The sequence below is a fragment of the Amblyomma mixtum genome, chromosome 8, assembly GCF_055824585.1.
Source record: "Amblyomma mixtum isolate Tamu chromosome 8, ASM5582458v1, whole genome shotgun sequence".
NCBI classification, from domain to species: domain Eukaryota; kingdom Metazoa; phylum Arthropoda; class Arachnida; order Ixodida; family Ixodidae; genus Amblyomma; species Amblyomma mixtum.
In genome coordinates this window covers 73,728,824-73,750,979 of record NC_143019.1, presented here as the reverse complement: position 1 = coordinate 73,750,979, position 22,156 = coordinate 73,728,824, and the positions used below count along the sequence as shown (strand labels likewise).

Sequence of the window (22,156 nt, the reverse complement as noted above, 5' to 3'; positions counted from 1 at the left end):
AAGAGCAGATCTAAAGGGGCAATACTTCTCGTGCTTTTACTCCTTGTTCATTGTGGTACTGCTGGTAAAACAAACTCCTGCTCCCGTAGCTGGCATTGGTTGGCGCTTAGAATCTGGACGTTAAACATTCGAGCATGTTTTTTTTTTCTTGTAACTGTACTGTGTCTGTCTTTCTGTAAACCACAGAACGTTGCCATTCTTTGACTCCAAGTGTGCACTAGATCGCCTGCAACGAGGCACTCCCGTTTAGGGGGGTTTAACGTCCCAAAGCGACTCAGCCTATGAGGAACGCCGTAGTGAAGGGCTCCGGAAATTTCAACCACCTGGGGTTTATTAACGCGCCCTGACATCGCACAGTACACGGGCCTCTAGAATTTCACCTCCATCGAAATTCAGCTGCCGCGGCCGGGATCGAACCCGCGTCATTCGGGCCAGCAGCCGAGCGCCATAACCACTGAGCCACCGCGGCGGGGCGAAAGAGCGGATTGTTCAAAAACAAAGCCATGACCGTTTTACCCTCTTTACTGTAAAATACCATGCATTAAAACAATACTGTCTGCATTCTCCTTAGACGTCAGCAAATTGGTTATTTCACAGTTCGATAAACAAGGCAATCAGTACAAAACGACGATACTCGTTTGTTTATTTGCTGTTCCGGACGACCCTAGGGAAGCTCATCGCCAAGCAGCCTAAAGCCAAGCAAGGCAATCCCAAAGTGTACGCATTCAGAAGGAATCATGCCATCATTCATCCCGAAATGAAGATGGCACATCATTGTCTAAGCAGCACAAGTTCACCGTCATCTCACTTTCCTGGCAACCTTTCGCCCTTCCAATTACTAAAAACTGAGCTTCAGTACCTCCAGATAAGCATGCTTTCCAGTTGCAGTTGCATGCTGTCACTTTAGGCTAATTGAGCGCAAGCAGTACAAGTAATCAGTCCAGTATTGGAAATGAATGGTTTCACTGTCATCTTTCGTAGGACCGGCCTTTGGTAATTAATTTCCAATATTGGGCCGATTACCTGTGCTACTTGGGAGACAAGCAGTCAAACAAATCGCCACAGGACATCCTTTGCGTGTTTCGTGTACTCGTCACTGAATTCAGTTAAACCGACAACTTGTTTCCAACCAGCTGAGCTGTCCTACTTCTCGGACGTCGAGAAACAGGCGCCCTCTACACAACCGACGTGAACGAGTCACGGGCGTCCACGCCGGAGCGTTGACGCGTGAAGCGTACCGGGAGCGAAGGTCTTGACCTTGACCGTGTTGCTGGACGTGGCGCTGGTCTCGGCGTCGACGTCCTCCCCCGGGGGCTTGACCAGGCGGAGGTAGTACTCGGTCTCGGGCTGCAAGCCGCCCAGGCGGATCTCGAAGGACGAGCTGGCCGGCACGGGGCGCATGTCGCTCAGCTTGTACTTGTGTTTCATCCACTGGACGGTGCCGCCGTCGCTCGTGACCACGGCGTACCATACCTGCGCAGAAATCACCGGGATAGAAGGATGCGGCGCATATCAGACTGGCGTTTAAACGCTCTAAGCCGCTGCGACAGTCAGTAGGTCGTGCGCACGTTAGACCATCCATACAAAGGTGCAGTCAAATATACGAGGGAATAAATTTTAATGTTTCATTTATTGGTTTGGATTATGGGGGTTTAGCGTACCAAAGCGACTCAGGCTACGAGGGATGCCGTAGTGAAGGACTCCGGAAATTTCGACCACCTGAGGTTCATTAACGCGCCCTGACATCGCACAGTACAAGGGCCTCTAGAATTTCGCCTCCATCGAAATTCGGCCGCCACGGCCGCGATCGAACTCGCGCCTTTCGGCCAGCAGCCGAGCACACCATAACCATTGAGCCACCGCGGTGGTGTTTCAGCATTCATTTATTGATTACTCCTTAATTATGCATGACAGTAGTAATTTATCCAGTTGTCTGAGTAGTTTTCGTCATGGCGTATAATATTCAAAAGTTGTCCTGAATTTTTGTGAAGAAACAAGTACAAAATTCGCACTTTTGTGCAGAAAGTTCGTTCGCCCTCAAATGTCAGTTATCAATTCCGTTATCCGCTATCCATTTCAGCAAACGATTCAAAACACATCAACGCGATTAAAGATGCTGAGTGCGGTACAATCGGTCATGCCTCTTTCCCACAGAATAATTTCGCATGGGAAATACTTTGCCCTTTGTGTTCTGCCTGCCGTAAATAAAATTTTCTTGATATATTAGAAGCTTAGTTTGCGCGCTCCGCTCTTTTAGATGCTGATATTCACATTTTCTTCGGCGTTACCTAAAGAACTTCTCGATCTTTTGTATGGGCGAAATGCCAGGACGCAATACTGTATCCGCTGACTTCTACTGGGAGAGGCGTCATTCATTTAGCTTGTGAAGATAAACCTCGCACATACAAAAAGGAACTATGCTTACCTGGATCATCGTATCGGCTGCCATGTGCATGGTTTTGTTATCCTGCAACATGGTCCATCGGATCTTGACTGTGGTACCGTTTTCAGGTTCAGCCATTTCAATGAGCAACTTCAGGCCTGACAAGAAAAGAAATCGCACAACGTTTCAGCAAAAGCGAAAGCACTGAAGACAAATGTACAAAACGTACTTGCTACACCCTCTCTCGGTGGAAAATCTATCCACGAGGGAACGAAATCCGCCTTGTGCGCTAAAGCCCATTGTGACGCAGACAGCTTTTTGGCCGCATCTACGTCAATGGACAATTATGCCACGACATAAAAAAGCATTAGCTACAGAAAACTCAGCCTCCCAGACTTAATGAAGCTGTGTTCATTACAAGCAGGGCAGCTGCGATTTTATGAGTGTTTTTCTGCAAGCGCTGATGCTAAGCCAGGCCTATCTGTCGCGAATCTACATCTACCACCAGGTTATCCAAGCGTAATAAAATTTCTCTGCGGCTTCCTCCTTCAGCTAGTCTGTCTTTTGGCGTCCTCGACACTGACGGCGCGTTCAGAGTCTTTTTGCAGCTAAGTGCATGGATTACTCAGCAGACAGGCTTTTCTAGTCTTTAAATTGTGTTAACAACACGAAGAACTCAGAACACGCTACACATTTTGTATTACGCATAGCGCTGACTCGAAGGCATAAGACACCGGTTCATTCACTAATATTTCAAGGGCTGTAGTGACCGTTGTTGACGGACGCTTTTCTGATTACCAACTTTGTATTTACGTCAATGCAGCTAGCAAGGTCAATTCTACGGACTTCTTTTCAGTCATTGTCGATGATTTCGATCCTAAGCCTGCCTCAAGAGGTCGTATAAATGTAAAGCAATAAATGTCACGGACGCTATCAGCACGCACCCGGCAATTTTGCCTCGGCGGCCGCTATCATGATCAAAAGGGCACGGACAGTTTTCTGATGAGTGAACAATAGAATAGAACACATCTTACCGCAAGCAACGACGAACACGAATGTACAGTACGGTCCACTGTTAGAGGGAACATGCCATCGCGTGGCCTCCGCGCTTCACGGCGCGCTGCCGCCGATAACTTGTGGGAATTGTCGGCACAAGACGCATGTGCAGTAAGCACAGGTGCTGGTCGTTCCACGCATGCGCCTCATGCCACATATTCTCGCCGCATCTAGGCAGCAGGTCTTCGTGAAGCGCGGAGGACAAACGATCGCATGTTCCCTTTAACAATGGACCTTCTGTACGTGTTGTCTTTTGTCTTCAAATGGTTCTTAATGGAGCACGGTAAAGCTACAGGGAATACCAACTGGACAGGGGGCAAGCTCTCAAGGAATGGACGTGTGCTACACTCCATAGGCCACTTTATACCGACAGAAGGCAGGATGACGCGCCTCTTGAGAGGAGAGAGTAAGACGCCTCGTACCTTCCACGCTGGTCGGAGCTTGGGTGTCTCCAGGAGGGTTGCAGACGAGCACACGGCAGCAAGCATCGTTGGGGTCGGCCACCTCCTTGCAGGTGTCGCCCCCGCTGGCACTGATGATGTTGCAGCGTGGCACGCAGGACAGGTGCCCCTTTCCGCTGCACGTGCACCGGGCCTCGCAGCCGTCGAAGAACGTCTCGCCGCCCTGGTACACCTTTCCGCGGAACTCGCACCCGTCGAACCGGTGCAGCTTGCCTGTGGGAGAACGCCAGTCCACGGAACGCGCATTACTTCCGCACATTTTTACCAACGGATTGTTTTTCCATGCAATGGTGCTTTTACGAGCAACTAGGTTGCCAGTGTTCTCGCGTATAATGGTGTTCCCTACGGCTCGAACCTAATACAAAGCTTTGTATTGTCCCTGAAAAAGTTAAATATTCTGAGCTCTTTTATTTCCAAACATCACTTTAGAGTTTACGATTGGCTGCGAACTCTCTCATCTAACTCTGCACTGATGTGCTGCTGCATATTGTTGACTGCTGAGTGCGTCTAATCATTAGGCAAAGCGTTAGCCACCCCTTATTAAAATGGTCTATAGACAGTCTATAGACCTCTTAGCGACTCTATTGCCTTCCTATAGATATTTATATTTGTCTATTCATAGTCTATCGACTGCCTATACTAAAAAGTCTACTAAAAATTCTATGGCCATAAATCTTTAAATTGTCTATAGACTTTCTATAGCATTTGTATTAACTATAAACCGTTCTCAAGGATTTTTCTAACGACAGTCTATAGATTTTATTGACAGAAGTCTATGGACAGTCTATAGACTGTCTAAACATTATTGATAAGGGACCACGGCTTAAGGTCTAGAGCATATTCTAATCTTTGGAAGAACGTCAATTTGGGCTAGATGGTGCATTATCAAACCTCAAATCTCAAACATATTCTAATCACCCCTGAAATTGTACCTAGAGCCTCATGGAAGAATTAAAAAGAAATAGACTAATGTTTCTTGGGTCGCTGAAGCCAGGGATGTATCTAGAAAGGCAGAGATCTGGGCCTTTTTTTGCGCTGTTCACCAGTATGAATGTATCTAGAACGTTTGTCTTCGGTGTGAATATGAGACTGCAACTATCTATATACAACATGATTTTCTTTGACACCGAACCATAGGTTACACAGCTGCACTTCTGTTTACATGGCCTCTTGTAGCTAATAAGTTACAAGACACTGCATTCAGAAATAACGTTCCTTCACTTACACCTAACTGCAAGCAGGCAACGGACAGCGCGACAGTAACAAGAAAATATTCCTGCATGTATCAACAGTTATTACACTCAATTCTCAAAGCATGGCTGCATGGGTCCTTTTCCTTTTTACTCTGTGCTTGGATTTCTTCGCCAGTATTACAAATAATCTCTAATGGTGTGCTCACCGGGGTAACCCCCTTGACGAGAGGCGTTCGGCGTGCCGTCGCTCCCGATGCTGTTGCCGGCTGCGGTGACGTTCGGGGTCCCCAGCGGGCTGTCCGTGACGTTGGCAGGCTCCATGACGTTGACGATGGTGGTGAGCCCGGTGTCGACGAGCATCTTCTCGGTCACGGTCTCCTGCTCGTAGACGATGGTGGTTGCCGTCTGGTCATCGCCGGCGCCAGCGACAGTGGTGTTTGCCGCCGAGGGCCGTGCAGTTGTGGTCGCCTTCAAACATGCATGCACCAGCCGTCGCCGGCTCGCGTCATTCTCTTGCAGGTGGCGCTCGCGCGGAACTCTGACTCGTCGGGAGTGTGCCCGTTTCTTTTCTCAACAGCATGCAGTTCGTTCAGCACGACGCTGTAAGTCCGAGCTGTTTGAAGGGATTCCTGCGGCGTTCCTCCAACTCCGAAGCTCTGAAGAGTGGGCATAAAAATTCTCATTCTCCAGAGTTTCGAAGCCGTGCGGATGCCGTAGGAGCCTCATGGCCAGCAGTTCAAGCCGATTACCCTCATTCGTGCCGCCTGTTTGCTTTTGACAAAGTTTGTGCGCTGTCAGTCAGATCTACAGCTGAGATCTTTCAACTGCTTCTGCCAGAAAACTACCTGCATTCGCCAATGTGACGTCTGATGGCCAAATGGATCAATCAACTAGTACTTTTTCTGCACTGTTTATATTTGCTGCTGCTTTAAAAAAAAAAAACCTTTGCTGACATCTTTGCATCTGTGATTGACTCAACCGCGTCCTGAACAGCATAACCTAGGCACCGCAGTGCTTGCGTTTTGGCACATACTACTGCTCGAACCTGTCTCTAGCAAATAGAAGTATTACTGGTTTAAGGGCGTCGAGATAGCGCTGTTCTGTGCGTGCTACGCGGCTCCAGAAATTGTCACCCGCCTATACGACGCCGAGCTCTGTACAGGCTGATCCTCACTCTAACTTCATCACATTAATTTCTTTTCAAAAGATATCTTCAAAACCCAACAACTTGAGCGCGCATCACAGCTTATTGCTGTAATCTGTGCATAAATTAAGCAACGTCGTACCTCGACGTCGTTCTTGGCGGTTTCATTTCCGGTGACATCGGGGTTCTGTCCAGGCGCCGTGACGTTCGGGACCGCGATGGTTCCGTTGGGTGACGCCTCGCAAGCCAGGATCTTGCAGCAGGAGTCGTTGGGGTCCGTGAGGATCTCGCAGCCGGGGTCGACGTTGCCCGTGGGAGGCTCTTCCAGGGTGAACAGGCACCGTTGCATGCACTCCACCTCGGTCTGGTCGGTGCAGTGGCACTTGAGACTGCATCCGTCGTAGAAATACTCGTTCACCGGGTACGTCTGGTTCTTGTAGACGCAAGTGTCCGTCGATGGTGCCGACTGATCGGTCTTGGGTTGTGTGTCCGCGGGTGCCGCCACATTTTCTCCTGCACAGATAACGTATGTGTGAATCCTCTTTTCACCGAACGAGGCCGAGGAGTCCAGCAGCCAAAGCTCAAAGAAAAGCTCATGAGAGCAGTTTCCGCTTCTAATGCTAGTGGTGACCAGTGCTTAAATTCCTGATACCAAAGTTTCTAGCGCCGAAGTTTCTAGCGCCAAAGTTTCTAGCGCCAAAGTTTCTAGCGCCGAAGTTTCTAGCGCCGAAGTTTCTAGCGCCGAAGTTTCTAGCGCCGAAGTTTCTAGCGCCGAAGTTTCTAGCGCCGAAGTTTCTAGCGCCGAAGTTTCTAGCGCCGAAGTGTCTAGCGCCGAAGTGTCTAGCGCCGAAGTGTCTAGCGCCGAAGTGTCTAGCGCCGAAGTGTCTAGCGCCGAAGTTTCTAGCGCCGAAGTTTCTAGTGCTGAAGTTTCTAGTGCCGAAGTTTCTAGTGCCGAAGAGCCGAAGTTTCTAGTGCCAAATATTCTGACACAAAAGTTTCTGACGCCAAAGTTTCTGACGCCAAAGTTTATAACGCCAAAGTTTATAACGCCAAAGTTTATAACGCCAAAGTTTATAACGCCAAAGTTTATAACGCCAAAGATCCTAATGCCGAAATTTCCAATTCTGAAGTTTCCAATGCTGAATTTTCTAATGCTCAAGTCCATAGCACTGTAGTCATGCTTCTTGGATTCACCTTGCACTTCGATTTGTTGCCTCACAAATGTCTTCCTACAGCAAAAGAGTACCTGTCTGCCCGATTGTTTATCATTTGTCCGGGAATGAACGGCAAATAGGATAAAACTGTCATCTTGATCTAACTTTGGCTTTCAAGTTGCATTTAAGCTATACCATGAAATTGCTGATTACCTTCCGCTACTGTGACACATTTGTACGTGAAATACAAGTCAGGAAAAGCGTCCAGCAAATGCAAGATGTAATTCGTCCACTCATCGCGAAAGACACCCTCAACAAGAGCTATTCGTTCATTGTCGATGAAACAAAAATGAGAGTACGTGAACAAGGAGTCATGGAATCGTGCAGCTACTTAACCAGTCGTTAAACACAAAACGACCGAGAACTGCTGGGGTAAGAGGAGGAATTTTACTGCGTTTCTTTACCAGTCAAGAGATGACATTTTCTAAAGCTGATCGTTTTGAAATTCTTTTTAAAAAAGCGCACTTAAGGAAGCTTTGAAAAATATATGACATCACCGAGAAGAGCTGAAGATAGATAGTAAGCACTGCTGCTTCGTTATATATTACCACCTGATAGTAAAAGGGCTATGGACGCAATGCTTAAGTATGAGCCCATTGCTGCTATGTTTCCTAACGGTGTTTCTGATCAGCAGTGCAGAGAACACTCTCTCGCCATTCCAGCTAGCCCCGACAAAAGCCGTTCATGCCACCCAAGCCAAGACACGTCATGCAAGACTAAGCCGCGAGACGGTGGGTTAGTCGCGTCGAGACCGACCTTGGGTGCAGCCTGTGGTATCGTTGTTAGGATCGCCGCTGTATCCGCTCGCACACCGGCATACGGGCGCAGAGTTCTCCAGCATGCAGTTCGCGTTGGGTCCGCAGAATACGTTGTCGCACGGGTCTGCGTCACACCACACAACGAGCAACATGCAACTCGCAACTCAAACGCATTAGCCGAACAGCACAAGAGAGCTCTTCTTTTTGCGAGACAAACACTCGCGCGATGCGACGTTTAAGCATGCTGTCCATAGTATGATTAACGTAATATACTTTGTGAAGATGATGCAAAAATGAAATTCCCATTCTTTCCGGAAGTAGCACCATCAGTTACACATATTGTCATGTCGTGCAAGACAAAAAGTATTGCTCGGCAAAATGTATATATCAAGAAAATACCATTATGCATTCAGCTGCCATGATAACGACAGCGGCTATTTGAAGAGGACACATGAAGCACGAAGGAGTAATTGTTTTGTTTGGTTTTTCACAGTGATACACGCTTCAGAGCTATGAACGGCAAATCAAAAATTAGAAGACATGTACATTATCCCACGCACAATAGCATTAACAATTTTCGGTAAATGCAGTAGCCTTTCACATTCTAAAGGTCGCAATTCTGCCCGGAGCTGCATACTTCTGCGTAATTGCTGCCAGTGATCTTACAATGAAAGCGTAGCCAGCTCGAACGGATAACGAAGCGGGTATTAGCACCTCAGATTTAATCTTTCTGGCAAAGTACTCCAGGCAACTACCCCCTCGACGCCTAAGGGTAACACAGATAACGTCAACCTCTCCTGAGTTCAACTGCATCGCGCCAAGAGATCGTGGAATCTTGATAAGCTCTTGTCGAAGGAGAAACATTAATTAGGACAGCGTTATTCACATATCGTATTGCTCACGAGTTGGCAAAAACATATCGATTGAAAAGATATGCAGTAAATTAGGCGTCAAAAGACGGGAGTAACTCGACGAGGCTTTTCAACGACGCACATCATCGCGAGCCCATACGATGTTGATGAGAAGCCGTTCCCATCGCTGGATTTCTTATTTTATGCATTTTCTTATTTTATCTCAGTCTACTTTACTACAGTATGCGCGGACTGACTATTATTGCCAAGGTGGCGTGGCAAACCTAAGCGAAAAGTTCTCTATTCACAGCGCTGCCTGAACAAAGCCTTTAAAGGAGCACCACCCTTACAAAGATAGTCTAAAGGCATTCTATAGACTTCTTATAGACTATTGCCTTCCTATAAATACTTTCTTTGTCTATACATAGTCTATAGACATTCCATAGAACAAAGTCTACTAAAAATGTATTATCATAACTCTGCATTATCATAACTATAACGCTTATTATCATAAGGTCTATAGAGAGTCTATAGACCTTATAGACAGAAGTCAACGGACAGACTATAGACTGCCTAAAGAAATTTCAGTAAGGGCAGGCAAAAAGTGGAAGCAGGTCAGAAGCCAAGAGGCCCTGGAGTCGGTAAATACTCAATCTGACATTCGACCGGACAGCCTCAGCATTAAATACTAGGCAAGCTGGACACAAATCGTCGTTACGATCATCACCACTGCCGTTTCGCAATCATACCCGCTACATACAGCAAGACGAAGACATCTTCCCATGCCTTTCTGATATTGTAGGTCGGATGAATACAAGCCCATTTTATACGTCGAAGATCCAAAGACCTACACCTCATCTATCAAAGACGCCGAAATGTACCGCCGCGAAGGTTTGACATGCCACGCGAGGCGAGCTGCCGGTTGCATGCTGCCTAGACTCGATCAGACTCATTACTCAAGACAGTGTCTAAGATCTTACCTTTCCACCTTTTCTCTCTACCTCCCCATTTCCTACATGCAAGATGCAATCCAGGTTCGAGTCTAGTTAACATTCCCTTTTTTCCCTAATCACCTTTCTCGGCTATAACACCTCATGGTTATGTAGTTACGTTATGGTATTGTGATTCTGGTTATGGTTATGTTGGAGTATTTCGTTCAGAGCTGGAGTGTTTGATGCAGAGCCTTCATTTCATCTAGGGTAACACGGAATAAAGAGATAGTCCAGCGTCTGTCATCTCTGCCTTTAAAGCCTTTTTTTTTCGAACTACTTTTACACCGCTCCTCTCTCTCTTTCTCTCCTGGCACAAATACACCAAGCTATTGCTTTGAGTGTCTAGCCTGCCGCCTTGCTGAACAAAGTACTATAAAAGCCTGCACTAGTAATGTCACACAATCTTCAAACGCACTCAGTCGACTCCGCACATCCTTCACTCGCGTCTTCAATTATTCTTTCTCTATTTATTTGCGCTGCATTCGTCCTCCTAAGCTGAGCTATTTGCGCTATCAGGAATACCTACGTCAACCGTAGCGAAAAGTGGTCTACCACCAGTAGTGCTTCCGTTCGGCTGCGCACGTAACCTTTCCAGCTGCATGCTAACATTCAATAACTTCGCAATAAAAGTCTTAGCAATGGTAGGCATTTAGTCCACGACTAAGCAGTAGCCAGTTTTCTGGCTACTCATTAATGAGAAACTCAGTTCTGTGAAATACCCTACTTTTTATGTACAGCCAATTTTTTGCTTCTATAGGGCTTCGCGTTCCAAAGCGACTCAGGTTACGAGGGACGCCATCGTGAAGGGCTCCTTACATTTCAACCACCTGGGGTTCTTTAACGCGCACTAATATCAGACAGTACATCGACCTCTAGAATTTCGCTTCCATCGAAATTAAACCGCCGCGGCCGGGATCGAACCCGCGTCTTTCGAGAGAGCAACCAAGCGCCGTAACCACTTAGCCACCGCGGCGGTCGCACAACCATTTTCTTTTTTGCAAAAGTTATAGGCGCTGACTCTCACAAGAGTACCAGTGGCAACTGTAATACTAAGAAGAACGACTCCCGCACCCGCCCATATTAGCAGGTACAAACCTCGGCGACACCGTTTCAAAGCCCCAACGAACATCTTTGCATCGTGTAATACACTACACCAGTGATGCAGCTTGCACTAAAGAGAGAAAACCCTTTCAACCGACCTTTGCCCGAGAAGGGCTCGACGCACACGGCTCCGCCGCATGAGCTGGGGCAGCACTTGAGCACGCCGGCGCACTCGAAGTCGCTGTTGCACTCGTTGGAGCACGAGTCCGGGTCCGTGCTCTGGTCCTCGACGATCTCGGGGCAGTGGCCGCTCTTCTGGCTGTACGTACGCACTGCGGAGAGCGAAAAGCCACTTTAGACTGGAAAACAGCTGATGGAGGCAACGGAACGAATGCTACTTACGATCGCCACAGCGGCGAAAGTGAGCAGCTTGGACAAAGGGGAAACTCGAAGGGCTTTTCGAATACACTGAGTTTATTGCATTGGGGTTCTTAGAGGACTCCTCCCCCCCACTCCTTGTACAACTGACCGTTTTTTTTTTAGACACATTTCCTTAAACAGCGTAAAAGTTGTCCCTTTTCCTGTTTTTCCTTCTTCAGAAATATACATTCTGTTTTTTGAATGCAAGTTAGGCAAACCAATAAATGTGACACATAAATTTCGTATAAAATCAGGGAGGACACCAATATTATTGCTAGCACAGCATGAATCCAACTGTAAACAGAATAACGCGATTCACAAGCTAAACACGACTGACACGGGTAACACGGTTAACACCAGCAAAAAAATGAAATTAACACGGATAACATGGGTGTGGGAACATAGCAGAGGCAGCAATAGATATAACTCATATGGCAGGGGTAACACGAGTAATACGGATATCAGAGAAAGTACGCGTAACACGGATAACACAGATAGCTAAGGTAACAGAAGAAGCCAGGATTCACAGAACTAGAGAGCGCGTAATGGAATGTTGCTATACTGTTTTCTTTTTTGTGGTGTTGATCATGGAAATTTAGTAGTGTAATCATTTTATAGCTCAGGTAACATACATACCAAGGAAAGCGGAGATCGCACCGGTAACGCTCATTGCTAACACTCATTATTCCGTAATGCTCATTACTAAAGAAACACTGAACAGCTATTAACACTGAAACTGCAACAACGTTGGCGCATCCTTCCTCGCAGAGCCGCGACCAGAGAGGACAGCAGAGGAGAGTATAGGAGGGTGGCTCACGCGCGGGCTCGTGGTGCTGGTGTCCGTGCGGGGCGTTCTTGCTGTGGGCGCACCGGACGCTGACGCAGCAGGGGTCGTCGGGCAGCGCCTTCTCGTAGCACAGCGGGTCCGAGGCCATGGCGCCGGCGCGCACGTACGGCTCCTGGCAGCGCTCCTTGCAGTCGCCCTCGTCGTTGCCCCGGCACACGCAGCGCAGCTCGCAGCCCTCGGTGAACTCCTCGCCCACGCGGTATGTGCGGTTGTAGCGCACGCAGCCGTCTGAAACGACGACGACCACAGGGAGAGGAGTTTGGACGAACACCAGCTATCGACGCAATTGTTGCACATTTTCGCGCGAAGGAACGCTCAGGCTCGGGGTGAAACTATGAACACTGTAATTCTGTAGCCAAGAACGAAGGGAGAACCCTGAACCACGCCGTAAAGGAAGGGAGGAAGGTAGGAGTGAAAGAAGAAAGAGAGAAAGAGGTGCCGTAGTGGAGGTCTCCTGAATAATTTCGACCACCTGGGGATCTTTAACGAGCACTCTCATCGCACAGCACACGGGCGCCTTTTACTTTCCGCCTCCATCGAAACGCGGCCGCCGATGTCGGGTTAGCACCCGGGTTCGAACCCGACCGCAGCGGCCACGTTTCGATGGAGGTGTTGCGTAAGCGAAAGGACAAAAGTACGAGGTCTGTTAGAAAAGTATCCGACCTTTTGCCGAAGAAAAAAAACTGGCATAACTGGAGCGTTGGAAACCTAATCACCTTCAAAGTAGTCTCCTTGGGACTCCACATACTTCTCCCAGTGGTGCTGCCGTAGTTGGAAGTATTCCGAAAAGGCCCCTTTCGGAATGAAGTTTAGCTCAGCTGTCGTTGCAGCGATAATGTCCTCTCTTGTCTTAAATCGCACTCCTTTCAATGGTCTCTTGATTTTGGGAAACAGCCAGAAGTCACAGGAGGCCACATCAGGAGAGTAAGGAGTCTGTTGAACTACAGCAGTCTGGTTTTTCGCGAAAAAAGTGTGAATTTAGTGCGAGGAATGTGCAGGAGTATTGTCATGATGGATGCGCCAATTTCCTGTTGACCTCAACTTCGGCCTCTCGCGCCGCACAGCACCACGCACGCGACAGAGGACATCCCTGTAGTACTCTTTTGGTCAATGTTTACTTTGTGGGGTGCGTACACGTGGTATGCCACACAGAGAGTCAAAGAAAGCAGTCAGCATCACTTTGACATTGCTGCACACTTAGTGGGCCTTTCTTTGGTCTTGGTGACGTGGAATACTGCCATAGTGACGACTGGGATTTGGTTTCCGGGTCGTACCTGTACACCCAAGACTCGTCACCAGCGATTATGGTGTTGATGAAGTCGGGGTGACTGTTTGTGGAATCCAGCATATCCTGTGTGACTTTAACACGAAGCTGCTTTTGCTCCACCGTGAGCAGCTTCGGCGCGAATTTCGCCGCATCTTTCTCCATGGCCAAATTTTCGGTGATAATGGAATGTTCAGAAAAATTGGTGATGTCCACCTCTTCCACAATTTCTCGGATAGTCACACGATGGTCCCGCGTGACCACAGCGTTCACTTCGGCAATGACCTGGTCATTTCGGCATGTTGATGGCCGACCGGAGCGTGGCTCTCTCTGCACCGATGTGCGGCCGTCTTTAAACCAATTGTATCACTGCTTAATCTGTGTGCTGCTCATAGCATTGTCACCGAAAGCCGTCTGAATATTCCGAATAGTTTCCACTTGGCTGTTGCCTAGTTTCTGGAAAAATTTGATGCAGCAACGCTGCTCCTGTCGCTCGCCATTTTCCTTGCAATAAAAAACCGACGAGAGCACTGCGCACTGCCTCACTCAAACGCTGCGTGCCAGTGACTGAGGCTATCGGCAGGCGAGAAAAAATTTGTGCGTGCGCACGAAGGTTCAAGGTAGGCTGGTGCAAGCGTGATTGTTTCAAATCCTTCAGGTGTTCGTAAAAACAAATAAAGTCGGATACTTTTCTAACAGACCTCGTAGTGCCCATATTTCCCAAGACCTTTGCGCTATTGGTTTTATGGGGTTTATGGGTTTCACATCTCATACCGACTCAGGGTATGATGTAAGCCGTAGTGGAGGGCTCCGGATAATTTCGACCACCTAGGGTTCTTTAACGCGCCCTAACATCGCACAGTACACGGGACTGCAGCATTTCGCCTCTACCGAAATTCAACCGCCGCGGTTGGGATCGAACTCGCTTCTTTCGGCTCAGCGGCCTAGTACTGTAATCCCTAAGCCACCACGATAAGATTGCACTAATGTAAAAATATATAAATTAAGATTGCGGTACAGTTTATATAGCTTTAGTTGTAAGTTACAGGATTGTAGAGGACAGACATATAGGTATGCCTTACGTACGAATCTATTTAGAACCTATCTCCATCCCCAATCTCTATGATCTATACACCGTTTATATCATTTATATAATGTTGACATAGTGCACCGGAGAGATGTTTACTTATGTTTACAGCAATTTTTTTACATTCATCCCGTCGAATGAATGTCACTGTGGCCTGCATTAATTGCTAAGAGCAACGTGATGCATCATCATCAGCAGCAGCCTGACTACTCCCACTGCAGGGTAAATGCGTCTCCCATATCTTTCCAATTAACCCTGTCCTTTGCCAGTTGCGGCCAGCGTGATGCATCGGAAGGATGTATTTGAGAAAAAATACGCAAGCGTGAACGTGCGCTCAGGTACCGAACTCTCAGCAGTCAAAACTGAGGGACCTTGGTTCTCTTTTTCTATGTTGCATCGTGAGTTCGATGAGAGCACTCATGCAGTGGTACAAAGTACACAGATATCGATAAAAAGAAGCTCACGAAGCTCGCGAATCCGACAGGCAAAAAGAATTATACAACGCCTCTCAGAACGTACCAAGCAAGTGCTGGAAGCCCATTCATACTTACTCAAGAGAACCTCAATCCCCGCTTATACAGGCCGTGTCAACGCGTCAAGAAATAAACAATAAAAATAAACGTTCTTTTGTCATCTAGCCTTGAGCACTGAATGACTGCGCGTGTGTGAACACACACACACGCTACCACCTCTCAATGCGCTTATGGCGACGTTTCGGCGTTTCTCCCGGCTCTTTTCTTTCGCTCAGGGGTGGGGGGTCGCCAATGAGGTCAGGGAGACAACAGGACCTCCACCATATGCGTCGTAGCCGCTCAGCGCCTATTTATCGTTTTCCTCGTGGGCGCCAACGTCCGCTGCGTGGCGGCTTTCGTATTATACGTAGCCCGCGGAGTGACCTTCGGTGTGTCGAATAAAAAAATAGGACCCAGCGCTGCGAGTGGGTCGCGCATTTTGCCGTTCCCGGTCCGCTTATCATCGCATTGGTCGCGACGACATATATGGTGGACTTGCAAAACTGCGTCAGAACAGTATTACAGTTTAATTCTTTTGCGACAGCAGCTTTGTTTGGGCTAGTTGGTAACAGTTGTTTGAAAACGTAGTGCAAAAAAGACACAGACGACACAGATGCAATTATTTTCTCCGTCCATACCCTTAGAAATAAAGTTTTAGACAGTCTATAGAGTGTCTATAGACTTCTCTTTATAAAATTTATAGACTGTCTATAGACAAATGTATATAGGCAATACAAATGCCATAGACAGTCTATAGACAATTGATAGATTTATGGCCATACACTTTTAGTAGACTTTTCGCCATAGACGATCTATAGACTATTAATAGACAGAAAGCAATATCTATAGGAAGTCAACAGAGTCAATAAGAAGTCTATAGACTGTCGATAGACCACTTTTATAAGAGTACATTTGCTTCTCTACCGCTAGTCGCGACCGCTCGTGATGTGGGGTGACAGTTAGGAAGCCCCTACATCTCCAAACCTTGCTAAGGGCCGAACACTCGGAATGAATGAGGCAAGCTATTCTTCTTAAAAGAAAAGAGGAACAGAATTCATGCCTGATTCGTTTTTATCCACCTGCAGCTTTTAAGAAATAAACAGGCCAAAGTTTTCTCAAAGCGAACTTCTTGTGGAGTATGTGGAGCTACGCAGAACGTATCATCACAGCCGATTATGGCGATTTAATGTCAGTGATTAAATTCACTGTTGTCAGCAAAAGTCCATGGCGAAGAAAAAACTGCAAAACAACAAACGCACATAAAATCTGATTTATGTGCGCAATTCTGCTGCGACCGGGTATCCCCGTATTCCCCATTAGTTGGTTCTTCGCCGTTAATAAAACAAAAAAAATGTGGATGCGCCGACAACCGGCATTTAATCGGAGACTCGAAGCAGTTCTGACCTCTGCACGTGGCTTCATCTCCAACGTCGAGGAACGCATAAAATTAGTACCGGTCGAAAATTATAGGTTCGGGCCACCAGTAAACACATGCATTTCCGCCCGCAACTCAAAATCGATTGGCTTTTTCTGGGCAGTATTCCAAGGTCGCGTAGGAAAGCATCCTGTCGCAAACAAATTGCACGCTGGCCACGACAAAAGGATTGTTCGAAATCTTTGTCCGGCGATTGCTGCCGTCCGAAGCAAACGCTCTTTACAGGGCGTGTGTACGAGCGTCAGAGTGCCCCGTTGTTCTGTGACCTGAACGCTATGCTTGGAGACGGCGAACACCAGAACAGAACGCCATTAAAGATTGCGGCAGCAAAGATGGGAGTCACGCATGGAGAAAGCGTTCTTAAAATTGCGCAGTAGAGCATGCACGTGCGATGAGTGAAAACAAAGCGTACATTAACCACCTTTAGTTTATGTGGATTTAGATCAAGAAATGTTCCGCTGCACACCTAATCATGATCTCATATGTTCTCATGGCACCGCACTTGTGACAAGCGTTAACGCTCAGCCAAGTGGCGATGCAGCTGTTGGTAACGACCGTTGTTTTTCGTATTAAAGAGGAACAACCCTGATATCGTCCTCAAGGTCATGTGTTCAGATCAGTGCACATTATTTCGCTCAAATACACCTGGCATACCGTTGTAGCTAGACCGGTGTTTACAAACAACTCTTTTGTCAGTTGTTTATTGATTATTTGTTAGTGTGTCCCTCTCTTCGTTAGCGCGTTGTAATACTGTACATGTTCTGTAGTGTTTCCGAGCCTGTGTCAGTGTCCATTTCAAGTGTCCTGCACTTGTGTGAGCGTGCCTCTTGTGCGCACACGTGTCTGTTTTCCAGTGTCTCGTGCACCTTCCGGTGTCTCGTGCACGTTCCGGTGTCTCGTGCACGTTCCGGTGTCTCGTGCACGTTCCGGTGTCTCGTGCACGTTCCGGTGTCTCGTGCACGTTCCGGTGTCTCGTGCACGTTCCGGTGTCTCGTGCACGTTCCAGTGTCTCGTGCACGTTCCAGTTTCTCGTGCACGTTCCAGTTTCTCGTGCACGTTCCAGTGTCTCGTGCACGTTCCAGTTTCTCGTGCACGTTCCAGTGTCTCGTGCACGTTCCAGTGTCTCGTCCACAACTGTTTTGACGTCCACCCACTATATCGACGTCCGTGACTATTTTGACGTCCAAACGACTTCTTCGAATCTAATTAATTAGCTAATTACTCCACATGAACCAAATTTGACGCGCATCGAGATTTTATCATCCTCTATAATATTCAATCATTCTTTTACTCCTAACTCTTCCTCGAACGACGTAAGGGCTGCCGACACGTTTTGCGTCCACTTTGTGCGGACACGAAACCGCGAACATAGCCAAGTACTTCTTTCGCATTAAAAACTCGCACGATCATTGTGTAAGACAAGTAAATTTTTGTTGAAAGCGACAAAGCGAGTGGGCGTAACGCAGGCTATTCACGAAGCAAAACTGTAGCCTTTCCGCCGCTCAACAGCTGCTGTCAACGTCGCGCCCACACAGAAGAAATACAGGCCGGTACATACACACTTAGCTGGCGCACAGTCGCGCGACGAAACGCCTCTTAACCCTTGGCGCACGGAGCGCCGGCACTGTTCGCATTGCTCAACGATTATCTGCAAGCAGTCGCCCATGACGAACCACGGGGTGCGCGTGAATTTTATTTACCTCGTTCCGCACGTTTACTCGCCAAGGTGGTGTTTCGCAATCAGAATCTCCCGCTGCGTCTCCAACAAGCGCAAGTTTGGTGAAGCTTTCTGTATTTTAAGATACTATCGCGAGTCAACGCACCTCATACCCAACAATTCTGGACTAAAGCATCTTTGAGCGGTAAATCGTTTATGACCGCAGTTTGTTGATATATTGTAAGATTTCACTATAACAATCAATATATAAGCAGATCATCTGACGGGAGTCTTGCATTTTTTTGCTATTACCTTTCTTGCTATCGTCAGCAGCATTCCCCATTGGTTTTCTATGGCAGTCTTAACTGCTCGAAGCGAGCGATGGAAGGCATTTTAAAAGAAAGTGCTACCTATAAGAAGAATGGACCCTTACGTTCAATATTTCCATAACAGAATCTTACAATTTTCCAATTTTCAAAACTTTTATGCCAGAATGTTGGACATGTTTAACCTTCAAAGCTTTGTGCCGTCTGAAGTAGACGGGCTTGGGCTCCTTCTATGGCGTTTGTTTTTCACAGTGGTTTATTATCCTTTCGCTGTGAAACAGAAACACCTTGAACGATCGGACAGCAGCTCTATAATCAACGGAACTGGACGCGTATGCGTCCCGTACTGTTCCCGGTACATTCTCTGCCATAACACTGATGCTGCTCTTGTCTGACTGGACTAACACAAGCTCTTCTGGTACGGTCTTATTACAAGCATAAGTTGAGCTGTCAAACTACGACGAAGCTTTTTGGGAGGCACATGCTTTCGCCTCTCCTATGTAGAGAGAGGATTAGTTATTCGGATTTGCGAAACTGTTTCTTCGACGTTCATCAAATGGCAAAAAACATCGAGGTTGTTCGCGTAGAGATTTTGTCGAAAATGAAACCGCGCGAACGCCATCATTCCTGCCATATCCGGGCAAAGTCCCGAAATTTCTGCCCTATCTCAATACTCTTCATTGTAGCCTGAATGCTCACTGTGCAAGTAGGCAGTATTCATAATTGCGGTCGTGTACAGGTTGTTTCGCGCTTAAAGGGAACACGGGAGCGCGCTCGACCGCGCTCCGCGGAGCGCCAGTGCAACTGACAGGCTGCGCGTCAAGGCTAAGCGGCAAAATACGAGAAGCAGTTTGCCTGCGCCAGTTTCCTTCGATGCGTGGCCACGACGAACGCGTCGGCGCTCCGTGGAGCGCGTCCGCGCGCTGCCATGTTCCCTATAAGTGTAAAACAACCGGTACATAGCGATAAATAAAACCGTGTGAACAATGTGTACAGGTAGTGTTGTGTACAGCTGATGCGTGCAGTTTTGTTCTGATTTGTTTTTTTCTCTCTCTCGCCTTTCGTTGGTTACAAATTTTAAGCTGTCGTTATTTCATGAATCCTTGATCTCTAATCATCATCACCATTAGCCGTACTACGCCCACAGCAGCACAAAGGCATCTACCATGTCTCTCCGATAAACCCTGTCCTGTGCGAGCTGCAGCCACCTTATCCTCTCAAACTTCTTAATCTCATCCGCCCACCTAACTTTCTGCCGCCCCCTGCTACGCTTACCTTCTCTTGGAATCCACTCCATTACCCTTACGGACCACCGGTTATCTTTCCCTCGCATTACATGCCATGCGCAAACCCACTTCTTGCTAGTTTCGACTAGGATGTCATTAACCTGCGTTTGTTCTCTCACCCACTCCGCCCGCTTCTGATCTCTTAACGTTACACCTAATATTTTTCTTTCAATAGCTCGCTGCGTTGTCCTTAACTTAAGCTGAACCCTCTTTGTTAGCTTCCACGTTTCTGCCACATAGGTGAGTACCGGTAAGATACAGCTGCTGTATACTTTTCTCTTGAGGGATATTGATAAGCTACCATTCATGATCTGAGAGAACCTGCCATATGAGCTCCACCCCATTCTTATTCTTCCAGTTATTTCCCTCTCACGATCCGGATCAGCGGTCACTACCTGCCCTAAGTAGACATATTACCTTACTGCTTCCAGCATCTTGTTACGAAACGCAAAATGCTGTTCCCTTGCTAGATTATTGATCATTACATTGGTTTTCTGCATGCTAAATTTTAGCCCTACCGTTCTGCTCTGCCTGTCTAACTCATTGATCATGTTTTGCAGTTCATCTCTTGCAGTCTCTGTTCAATGACAGCGTAAGGTTGAAATAGCCCTTTCCAGTTGGTGGGATCGACATCTCTATTTCTGGTCACCTTTTTCCTTCCACTCTTTATTTTCTGATTCAAGTTCTTCAACACCCTCGGTACCTTACATCACGACTATGCATCAGATAATCTGTGGTCTCCGCCACGTTCGCATTAAAAACGGCGCTTGCCTGTCTGATACAGCATCGAGACAAGAAGAATGCTGGCGGGATGTGAGCATGGTGCTTCAGAGTTCCAGTACAGGTATCATCATCATCATCTACACAGCTTCGTCTTCTGCCGAACAGAGGCCTCCTCATTGATCACCAAATATGGAATAGTTATAGTTCCTCTTAAACGCATCACAAGCATATCTAAGGAAGCCACTCACCTATGGTGAAAACGGTGAGTATCTCGGACGTGGCGCCCAGCTTGCCGGCTTCCTTGTCGTCCCAGACGGACACCTGAACCTGGTAGCCGGTCTGCGGTTTCAGGTTGTCCAGGGTGGCCAGAGGAATGTTGCCGAACTGCGCAAAGGACAAAGAGAAACTCGTCGGCTCAGAACGCATTCTGATGCGCGACCTATCCAGTAACGATGAGTTAATGGATGATGACAAGATAAGAATGTGATCGAGTTGAAACACACGCAGATTTGTGGCTGGCATATGTCCGCTGCTCTCCGTTGCAGTCTTGTATTGCGTTTGCAGTGCAGAAACCGAATTCAGCATTTGCACGCCCAAAGTCGTGCTCAACTTGTGTTTCTTTTTTTATTTATCTGCATGTAAGGTGCACCAGCATCCGTGCAAGTTACGGCTGATTTCAAAGGCGAACAACAATACTCACGAAAATGAAAGATTGGACACCAGGCGTCCAGTGGAACAAAATGAAGTGCTTGCAGAAAAGTGCCTTTCGCTCCTGCCTTACTATCTCTCGCTTTATCATGTCTCGATGGAACAGCTTGAATAGTGAACGCATGTTTTCCTCACTGTGTAATGTGGCTCCCACCAATGCATTTTTGTGTATATTTTTCTCCACACAGGTTCAAATATTAGCTACAACCCTGCTGCCGCCGTGCTTCGAACTTACCTGTTCCTGCTCCCAGGGGGCATCGTCGCGGGTTGTCAACAGCCTGTGCTGGACCACGTATCCAGCATCGTAGCTGGGCAGCTTGAAGTCGTCCCAAGCCAATCCGATGCTGCTGGGAGTCACCTGAGTGACCAGCACCTTGGCCGCGGCTGGCGTCGGCATGTCTGTTGTTGTGAGCAAATAGCAAGCAGAACGCAGTACATTAGTACAAAGTGAACGTTGCTTACAGCATAAATGAAAACATGTTTAGCAACAAGTTGGCGGGTTTTCGTTGAGTTTCAGGAGTTTTTCCTTTAAAAGGTATTTAAAAAATGTGTGGACTGGTGCACAAGTCACCCCACCACGTTCTCAATCGTACGCAAAAAAAAAAAGAGTTCAGTTCCTGCTGGCGGGCTTGTTTTAATGACGAAAAAAATCTAATCTTGGACCTCGTCTTAACCACGTTTAAGTTAAAATCACGTCTGACTGCTAGTCCAAGAGGGCGCAGGCGGTTATAGAGGGTACAGACTTCTATTATCACTTTGTATAACTTTTTTCAACTTTTCCTGCCTTTGCCCGATTGC

The 22,156-nt window shown here is 47.4% G+C and overlaps 1 protein-coding gene across 5 annotated transcripts in view; it reads right to left on the bottom strand.

Moving 5' to 3' along the window:
- Positions 1-22,156, bottom strand: part of LOC149333011 (uncharacterized) — a 167,797-nt gene that overhangs the window by 30,959 nt on the left and 114,682 nt on the right. For 4 of the 5 annotated variants that reach the window (XM_089558536.1, XM_089558539.1, XM_089558537.1 and 1 more), the window contains exons 4-13: positions 21,594-21,757; positions 20,899-21,034; positions 12,331-12,588; positions 11,252-11,425; positions 8,208-8,333; positions 6,380-6,750; positions 5,300-5,561; positions 3,862-4,113; positions 2,426-2,541; positions 1,239-1,473 (exon numbers count right to left, since the gene is read on the bottom strand). In XM_089558536.1, the coding sequence (XP_089414662.1) occupies positions 1,239-1,473; positions 2,426-2,541; positions 3,862-4,113; positions 5,300-5,561; positions 6,380-6,750; positions 8,208-8,333; positions 11,252-11,425; positions 12,331-12,588; positions 20,899-21,034; positions 21,594-21,757 (2,094 nt within the window). The remainder of the gene's footprint in view (positions 1-1,238; positions 1,474-2,425; positions 2,542-3,861; positions 4,114-5,299; positions 5,562-6,379; positions 6,751-8,207; positions 8,334-11,251; positions 11,426-12,330; positions 12,589-20,898; positions 21,035-21,593; positions 21,758-22,156) is intronic. The other variant, XM_089558538.1, reaches the window with a different exon arrangement.